Source organism: Convolutriloba macropyga, chromosome 15 (genome assembly GCF_964194025.1).
Source record: "Convolutriloba macropyga chromosome 15, txConMacr16.3, whole genome shotgun sequence".
Classification (NCBI taxonomy): Eukaryota; Metazoa; Xenacoelomorpha; order Acoela; family Convolutidae; genus Convolutriloba; species Convolutriloba macropyga.
The window spans coordinates 28624989-28635196 of record NC_134482.1 but is presented as its reverse complement, the minus strand read 5'-3'; the positions used below and the strand labels follow the sequence as shown (position 1 = coordinate 28635196).

At 33.6% G+C, this 10208-nt stretch overlaps 1 protein-coding gene across 1 annotated transcript; it reads right to left on the bottom strand.

The window, feature by feature from the left end:
* Window positions 1–1102: 1102 nt before the first annotated feature.
* On the bottom strand, window positions 1103–5750 carry LOC142354141 (uncharacterized). Its single transcript, XM_075406407.1, has 3 exons — window positions 5485–5750; window positions 1389–1529; window positions 1103–1114 (listed from the first exon to the last, which is right to left on the bottom strand). Exons 1-3 carry the CDS (start codon window positions 5662–5664, stop codon window positions 1103–1105), a joined length of 333 nt encoding a protein of 110 aa, XP_075262522.1. The 5' UTR covers window positions 5665–5750.
* Window positions 5751–10208: the final 4458 nt, after the last annotated feature.

The following is a 10208-nucleotide window of genomic DNA, read 5'->3' as shown; positions in this document are numbered from 1 at the left end:
ATGCATGCAAAAATCTATGTAATCAACATGCAAGATAATCTTTATGTTGATTAACTTTTGTTGTGGAAAAATTAATTTTGTTGGGCACTATTAAAATGGTATTGAAAAACTAAAAATGGGCACATATTTCAGTAAATAACTTCTTCAATACCATATACATTCTACAAACTTTTATCATAGCGGTTTCTAAGCATTTTTTCTATTGAAAATGCGGCTACTGCTAAATGTTATTGGGTTGCAAACAGTCCGGCCTATGAATAAGAAGACAAAAGATGAATCAGAAAGCACAAATGCTAATCAATCTATTAAATTTGTTGGTATCCTCCAAAATTTCTGATAACTAAAGAAAACGGTTTTTCTGACAGGCTCTGGCAGTCACCTGTCCATGGACAAACATTTGCCGCCCATTAAGATTGATCAAGTATCAGTTCTGAATGGAGTTACGTCAGTGAAATTTTGGTTTTCAGTGCTCATTCGAAAACACTCTATTTCAGTGATTCTGAATTTCTGAAAAGCCAAAAAATCGGAATTCGTTTTATCCATATTCCTATGAATCAGACGGAAATTCAGAAGGCAATTTGCAAACAGCTCAGATTCAGAGGAAACCAGATTGTCTTTTACAACCAAAAAAAAGCGAAAAAAAAACAGCAAAAACAACTATATGTCCAGAATTTTTCAATACTAGTTACTAATTTGCCTCGTACCAGGCCCCGAATGAAAAGGGATGAGCGAAAAAACCCGTCAGATAGTAATGGAACACCTCAAAAAGTCAACTTTTCAGATTTACTTAAACATTCACTTGTCTTTTTTATTTGTCTCATTTCTAGTTTTTGGTTGTCTCAAAGAGCTCTACATGTAGGGATCACTTTTACAATGCTATAGCCATTACCGGTCCCACTAATATTAAAATGTCAACTTTAACCTGACATGAGGACATTCCCCGCAACATAATTGTACAAATTTTGGTAAATTTCTGCCAGTTCTGTGTGCATTTGTATTTTCTAGGGAACTGAGAGCCAAAGTGTCGCCAGGTAAATCCACGCTGGGCTCACAAATTTATTTTAGAATTTTAACTTATTCAGAAAAAACTAAAACTCAACGTCTAAATATGAGTCTGAAAAAGAAAAAAGTCTGAATCAGTCTTTAAAAAATGAAAAATCAGATAGTGAATCAAGCTCTAATTCACAGTTTAGATCAAACTTGGATTCAAAAAACTTTTCAAGCGCTGCGTTATTTCTTCAGTAAAATAATTATTCTTTATTTAGTTCGTAAAATTATATAACACAAACTTTTTAACCTAATTAAACCCCCTTTATTTTGTATGCTCTAAGCTATTTTATTTAAAATAAAAAAGTTTTTTTATTTATTATTACGAATTCATTGCCCACCTTTCGTTGAGTTTCCTTGTCCAATTCTTGATAGCATTGCTGCTTTGCGAGTTTCAATTTGCTTTTGAGATACACTTTTCGTTCACCTAACAATTTCTGGAACTCCTTTTGCTCCGGCGTTGGATCGGTGCGGTTTGTAAACTGGAATAAACATTTTGGCATTAAACATTTCCTCATTGTACAGCTCAAAAAGGGGCAAATTTCTGTTCTCTGCAATGGTCTGTGAACAAATTGTCTGTTATAAAAACCAAATTTCAGAACTTTCAAATTTAATGATTTTCAGTCATTTAGCATGAAGAACACACATTTAATGATTTTCAGTCATTTAGCATCAAAAACAGTTTTCATTATGACAGCTGAGCGAAAGTATAGTTAAGCTCAATTGTATAGCTACGATATTATAGAAAACCATTTCCAGCATAAGCTATGCTTAAAAACACTGAATTCCGAACCATGTCAAGGAGTATACAACTGAAGTAGTCCGGCAGTGTAATAATTACAAATTACTGATTCATTAGTTTAACATTATAGCAGAAAATCTAGGTTAATTCTTTTTTTCGTGGCATGTTAAATGAAAAAAAAAACGCATTAAGTTTATACTCTTTTATGCGTCAACCCAACAACAGTAAGTCTAGTTCATATTTCAAAATTTAAAGTCACGCCATGTTGAACAAGTAACCTTCCACAAACAAGGGTTCAAGTAAAAAACTGAGCAGAATAAAATATTATGCAGCTTGGGGATTTTTTTTTGTCTGATTTGCTTATAATTTCACAGGGTAGTTCATTCCAATCTAGTATTGCCAATCCCACAAAAGAATTCTGCATTTCAATGGAAGTAAATTTCAGGTTTCAGAACAATTTTTTTGGTCCTGTTAGACTCATGAAGACTCGAAGTGACAAATGACATCAAGTTGGTGGAGTAAAAGCAGTTCGTAACTGTTTCCCTATTTTTTGTTCGCAAAAACAGTTTAACGAGGAGTATGTTCCGACTGCGTTTTAAATTTTCAACAGATTCAACTTTTTGTCTAAAATATGTTGCCCCCAACGCCCAGTTTAGCTGTTTTTCCAAGGGTACTATTAGATTCTGCTCAATTGCGTGAATGACAACTGCTAAGCAGAGCAACTAACTTTTACCAGTGCATTTATGAAAAGTCAACAATTTTTTGTGGGATTGGTTTTCTAATAGCGTAAAATGTTTTTATTCATTGGGCCATTTTTTGCAGGATATGATCAGCTGCCCATAGAAATGATAAATTGCTGTTTGCATGAACCCATAAATATTTTTTTCAGGTTTCTCGTTTATCGGAATTGAATTATTAATGATCTGTTCGTTAAAGTTGATGTTCATGAAGTAATTGAATTATTTTTTTGCATTTTTTTTCTAACTTGCTTTTGTCAATGGAAGTACCAAAAGCTTAAATAAATTTTCGTCGGCATATTGTAAAAGATCAGTCACTTTGTCAACTCATGTTGCCATATCATTAATACACAGATTAAATAAAAGCGGGCTAAGAACTTTTTACAGTCTAAATCAATCAAAAATCTAATTCTATCGAGAATCAATTCTCTTGATTTTCTAGTAAACCATTTGTCTCTTAACGTGAAATAATTTACGTTTTTGAGTGGGACGCTTTCTGACAGTGCAGCAGAAAAAAATTTGAGTAAAAACATGCAACATAGAATCCAAGCTGCTCTGATCGTAATTTTTTTGCCATTTTTGTTATTATGGACAATGTTTAAAATAAGATATATGATAGTTTTTTTATTGTAAAAATTATTCAGAGCCCTAACAAAATTAAAGTATCATAATGCTCATTTTTTACAATGCTATCACAAATTACAGTGTTGTTTGTAAATGAGCAGTCAGTTATAATGTAATCAAAAAGTTTTTTGGAATTTTTTGCCCGGTTTGAACAAGAAAGAATGGTTTTGTTTTTGAGAAGCAAGTCATATGGAAGTATCACTGTTTCGAGCTTAGATTTTTCTAATTTATCTAAACAGTTAATGTTTTAACCGCCCAGAAGTATTATCTTTCCGTTTTTGTAATAGCTTATCAATGTTATTTGCTTGTTGTTCCCAAAAATGCATTGCCGCTTTGTGTATTGGGATTATAGGTAACAATCAATGATACAAAAGAGCGAGTTGTTAATTTCAATGAGACCCAATAACTCTCGTTATCCGTGAAAAAATTCAAATCATTGCGAACTTTTGGAGAAAAAAGTTTTGGCGCAAGTATACTTACTCCACAACCTTTCGAGGTTTTCATTCAGACCGAAGAAATACGGTCAGTTCAAAAACAATAGTATCGATCTTTGTCAGGGTTGAAAACATTTTTATCATAATTTTGACAGAGCCAGGTTTCTGTGAAACAAAAAATGCAGTTTGGTCCCAGATCGTGAACTGCAATGCGTAATTGAGTTATCATGATAGACTTATTGCATGTTAGAGAAGATCCTGGGTTAGTTTCTATGTCACCGGCCCTTAGAAGCAGTGTTAATCTAATGAAAATATGAATTAGAATAACAAAAAACTCAAATCCTATAATTAGAAATCTTGTTTATCAAAGCCTTTGATAAACATTTTTTGTTTTTGGGTACTAAAATCGCCACTGTTGTCGCGGGAATTCTCGAGGTCAACAGTAGCAGAACTAATTAAAAACATTTTGTTTCTTGGGTCGACGAACAGATTGGCAAGATAAGGCATAATAGTTTGAAGCAATCCTATGGTTTAGCCCAGAGTAGATCTGATTCATTGTTTGGATAATTATTATTGGAGCTCATAAGCACGAATTGTGCAGTCGATTGGAATGGATTTGTAAAACATTTCCTGTAAGTTTGATGGTAGTTATACAGTTTATTCCAAAAGCTGGAGCTGCATTTTCGTTTACTAAACAATATTATTGCTTTACTGTGTGATTTGAGAGCTAATAATAATTTAGATGCAATAATAGTGCTAAGATTCAAGTGTTTTAACAAGAATTCTCTATGCTCAAAGAAGAGATTCGTTGTAAAGTTCAAATTATTTGTTCTAAAGTTCAAAATAATTTGTTCTAAAGTTCAAAGCAATTTGGTTTTAAAGTTTTTAAAGTTCAAACGATCAGTTCAAAGACAAGATCAAAGATCAGAAGATTCACACAATAAATGTGACGAAAAGACCATTCATTTTCTTTCAATTTCATTTCAATTCTTAGTATTTACTGAACCATTGCGAAAAACCCCCCAAACGCTTTGATTCAAGAACTATCAGTTCTCTCCTTAAGCCCTCCTAGGCTATATATATCATATTTTGGCCACCTCACTCAGAGCATTTTTAAATCGCAAATGAATGTAATCATTTTTCCAACACTGAGCCAATTAGGTAGTATAGTTATGTAGCAACAAAGAAAACATTTTCATTTGAAGTCTGTAAAATGTAAAGTTTTTGAAGCTTTCAATCAGTGTCTTCGTTTTTTAGATAATAATAATAATATGTATAAAACCTCAAAATACAATGCAATAAAAGAGAGGGTGAACATTGGAGCGACTGATTCCTGTTTTATCCAGCTGTTTGTGTTATTCAAATAAGTCTTGCAGTCTCTAACAACAGATCCAAAGAACGTGTTTTCGAATCCTTCTAAGATCAACTCGACGCTGGGCTATCTTGGTCGTATTCGGACCTTTTACCTTGTTTTAATGTTTATTTGTTGGTTTTCTGTGTTTTGTTTCAGTTTTTCCACATAACTTTCGTTTTTCATGATTTTTCTTTCATTTTTTTGGTTAGCAAACATTAAAACATGCCACTTCCCCATGAAACGAAACTTGATACACCTTGCCAAGACATGCAAGATCTTGACAGTTTTGACAAAACATGGATTATCTTACCAAGATCTTGATAGGACAAAAATTCTTGGTACATATTGATAAGATCTTTCCATGATCTTATCAAGCTGTGTCAAGATAATTTCTTGATTAAACTTGCTAAGATCATGGTAAAACATGGCAAAAAATTTTTACCCCTAATCAACCAACACATATGTCAACTTACATTGCTTAAATCAAGAAGTTAATGTTGGGCATTTACATACGAAGTTCATTTCACACGGCTAAAAACTACTCACCAAGTTCTCCTCAAAAGATGCAAATCCGTCCAGGCATGCTTCAGTAAAGTCAACAAAATTCACAATTGTTTCCAAATCACACGTGATCATGTTCGTCCAATTTTTCAGTTTCATAGGACAAATGTCGGATAGTAAACCTCGATCACTTTTTCCAACTGCTGACGCCATTTCCATCTCCATTCCTGCCCAATCAACTGACAAGGTTTCCTCCTGAAAAAGAATAAAGATAAAAAAAATTCTCTTTATTTTTCTAAATCTTTTCTAAATCTTGTAAACTGGGATCTATTCTGTTTTGCCCCCCAGGGTTTTTACGCCCCCAGTAACAAATTCAAAATTGTTATATAGCACATTAATATGTAAAAAATAGCATGTGTGCTGTGGGCTGAAAAGATATAAGCCCACCTAGATGGGAGGGGGGGGGGGGCAGTACAGAATAGATCCGTACCCGGACCTAACGCCAAGTCAATTCCAGTACTGGGCAAGTCTAAATTCAAGTCATATTTCATTACTGATTCAGAACTATGATCATGTCACTTTTTACACCTGGCAGTCTAAATCCAAGTCTGATTTATGACTTGGCAAGTCTAAGTCCAAGTCTGATTTAAGACTTGGCAATTCTTAATCCCCAAGGACTTTTCCCCGAGTGATATTCGACGTTTGCCAAATCTGAAAAATTATATGTCGATTTTCGGCTAACATTCGGCTGAAAAACGGCTGAAAATGGCTGACAAATGGCTGAAAACGGCCCAGATCACCTGAAAAACCCTCAAATAGTGCTGAAATACCCTCAAAAGACACCCCCCCGGGTGCTAATATACAATTTGGTATTCCCCGGCATCATTTTCTAGCACCTCGGGAAAGTGCTCAAAAAGTAATGCCAAAATCGTGGCCCGTTGCGAATTTTTTTGATTTCGAAATTTTCAGTCGAATTTTTTTGAAAAGTTGGTTTTGACTTGGGAATCAACTTCCAAGTGTTATCCAAATCTTGGTTAAGACTTGCCAGAATCGTAAGACTTGTATTTAGACTTTCCCAGTACGGGGAAACAAAATAAGACTTGGATTTAGACTTGCGCAGTCTTGAAATTGACTTAGGTCCGGGTAAACTGCTTACGGAGTTTAATTATTTTACAGTGTTAAGAAGATTGATTAACTGTCAGATCTGAAGAGTTTCATAATTTTTTTTTAAAAAAGTGAGTTAAAAGTCACTAAATTTTAAAAATCAAACCAAGGCAAAATCAGATCTTTCCAATTTTGCCAAAATTATTTTGTTTAGATTTGAAAAGAAGATGCGTCCAAAGCAGGTTTGGCTAATATAAGACAAAAATTCGAGGAAATTTTATAGATCTTTTACACCAAATTTTCCCAATTCACTTGGGAGCTTTTGCGCTCCAAAAAAATTGAAAACTTTCGTGAACTTCAGAAACTCGGCGTAGACATGCAGGAATCAAATCCGGAATTATTTGACAAAACTACGGGAGATTGTAAGTCATGGTCAACGTTGGGCAATGTTCTATTTTTCTGCAAGTGCTCGCTGAGTTTTTTAATTTTTGTGGGTAGAACCTTCTGTAAAAATAATTATTTGCGTTTTCTCCTCTTCAAATTTTAAATTTGTGAGGTTCTCTTGGTTTCCATGATATCAGTTATCAAAATCAAATCCATAAATCTTTGAGTACTTGAATACTCAAATTGCTGTTTTTTGAAACGAATCAATCTCATTAATCGTATTTCAGGTCATAATACGCAATTTTATTGTGAAGTACTAAGACTTCCGGAAGTGGCGAGAGAACAGTTTTTATGTTCAGAACAAGTTAGATCATGTATCATTTCCGTTTGTGTCCACCCCCTCCCCCCAACTTAATGGGTGCATATTTTCAAACCCCCAGCGCAACTTAATTAACAGTTAACAGAAATTTTACTATATAAGGGTATGCATGGAATTGTAACGGGGCGTTGCATGACGTACTCGTGGCACAAACTGAAAAAATCATGGAACTGTTTCGATAATGACAGCACTGAGGTTATGCACCCCAGTTTCATAATGATTATCGTTAAAGAGGAACTCCTTTTGTATTATTAACTATGTTGACTTTTACCTAAATAAGCAACCAATAAGCTTGGGTTCAAAAAAATGATCCAATGCTGTTTTTGTTACCCTTTTTAAGTACCCTGACGCGCGCATGCTTTGATTGGGTTGCTTGGCAGCTTTATTAGTCAGCAATTTATACTTAGGTTTTGTTCCCAATTTCAATATTTGCACCTCATTAAAAAAGAACGCTCCAACACGCAGTTAATTTCCATGAATAATACGTTAGTCTGTGGGTTGCAATTAAACAAATCACCAGCTCAGATTACTGTTAAAAACTGGGAGGATGCTAAACTAATGCTAAATAATTTTTCTTAGAAATGTTTAAGATAATATATCGACACATTTTCTGGGTCGAGTTTCTTTTAAAAAAATCAATAGATGGATTTCTGAGAAAAAAATAAAGGTGGAAAACGGTACAAATATGCAAAAAAAAATACCATACTAACTTCTTATTGTGTGAGGTACAATTCTCAATGCGTGGCAAAAAATCATATTTGCATGAGAAAAATTGCTCAAAATGTCAGTGTTATCCTATCTTTTACCGATAGGGCTGTAACCATGTGTGGAAAATTGTGACAGCAAACGAAATGATTTCAAGTTGCGAATTATTTGTCATTTTGTTCTACAACACGATAATTGTTTCTGAGATACAGATAGAGAGTAGAGAATGCTTACAAGATTTTTTCACTTTTGTCTACGCTTACCGTCTCTTTTGACCACACTGTCACTGTAGTTCACAATTACTCCTTACAATTATTAAGATGTCAATTATACCAATATGAAAAAAATGTTGAAAAATTACGGAAAAGTTCCTCGCTAAAAATTTTTGGGATAAGACGAAAATTAACAGTTATGTGTTTAACCATATCACAACTCACAAGGACCATAATTATGTGAATTGAATCTCAAGTGTATACTAACTTAACTTGAGCAAAAATAATCAGCTTAATTGGATTTTTAAAAGAGTGTACAATCGTTAAGTTATCCAATAAAACAAGTGACTAATTTCATTTGTTTTACTTTACTTGTCGAAGCTTAACTTAATTTGTTAAAAAAGAAAACAATTTTACGCAAATATAATACTAATAAATAACTAAACACAACCAAATTCAAATTACAGAAAAATGGTTTTTGAGGCGAAAAGTCAATATTATTGATAAGTAACTGCTATTATAGATTTATGATAGTCAACAACTTAGAAGATCACTTTAAAATTTTGAACTAAATTGAAAATTTAAAGAGGACTCCAGTAGTATAACGAATAGTAGCTTCAGAAAAGAATGAACAGTGCAAAACAAAATTTTTCCTGGGGGAAACCTACTTAAAATAGAAGACCGAGAAATCTTGTTTTCTGATTTTGGAATCATGATCACATTGAAGCTCCATTTAAGAAAAAAAAATTCAGTGAAAATCTTACTAATATAAGCTTTTATTATAACCGAGTTTCCAAATTCTACTGTTCAATCCAACTGTTTGCCGAAAAAGAATTGTATTTAAAATTGTGCCGACTCTAACAACAAGGGTGATGTGAAAAGTTGGCAGTCATCAAACAAAGAATCTTTAATAACAAATTGTGATTGGTATTTCATTTACCCGAAGTAACAACCAGAAAACTATTAGAATTGTTCACGCTTTATCCTAAAGAAATATTTTGAACATCCAGGTTGAGGTGTGAACGCAAAATAACAGTTCAATGAAGCAGGATGTTTGGAGCCTGGATTGACGTTGACAAAAATCATCCTGAGTGCTGGTTCAAGTCAGAAATATAGAAAAACAGAAAAACGTTCTGGTTAAGAATATGTTTCAAAAATATTTGGTTTGGCGGCTGAAAGAAGTGAATTAGGCGGTGAATTTTTGTAAGATTTGCATTTCTTATCGTTGATTTTTTTTCACCGCAGCCGCCTGGTAGCGGTGCGGTGAGCAGTGAATTTTTTAAACTGCTATTACAAGAAAGCGGCGAAAAAACTATAACTAAAAATTTGCAAATTTAAGAAACAATTTACCATTAATTTCACCACACATCTCACAAATAATCACCGCTTTCACGGCATTAATCCCCAAAAAAAGATGTGGACGCTTTACGTAGAAATATTTTGTTTCACCGCTTTTCACCGCAGATCTTACAATTTTTACCCCAAAACCTAGACTCGGGCAATCCAGAGCAAGGTTTATTTTCCCAAGTTTTTACAGCACGTCTTTGTTCTGTCACAATTTTTTTATCAATATATAAGAAGAGATGCCGTAAAAACGATCTCAAACGCTATTTAATTTTTTTTGATGGTGGACTACCTACTCATTTTCTTTTGTCCCAATGTAAGCTTACTACTCTTTTCGTAATTATAATACATAACGGTGATATCTTAAACATCTGAACGCCTGCTAATCAAAGGACACTGAAGCATGAAAGTTTTGGGCCGATTTGTAACCTTACGACAAAATTGTTATATTGGTACATTTACTTGAATTGTTATCTGTTTTTGTATTATAATCTCATAAGATGGTCGAAAGTAATTAAAATCGGATTCATGAACGCTTATGATTGGAGCAAATGTTCTCTACGAAAAATAATTTGTTCAAAACGTTTTCCGCAAAGTTGCAAAAATTCGAGGCACTTTTTGGTAGAATGCAGAATGCTCAA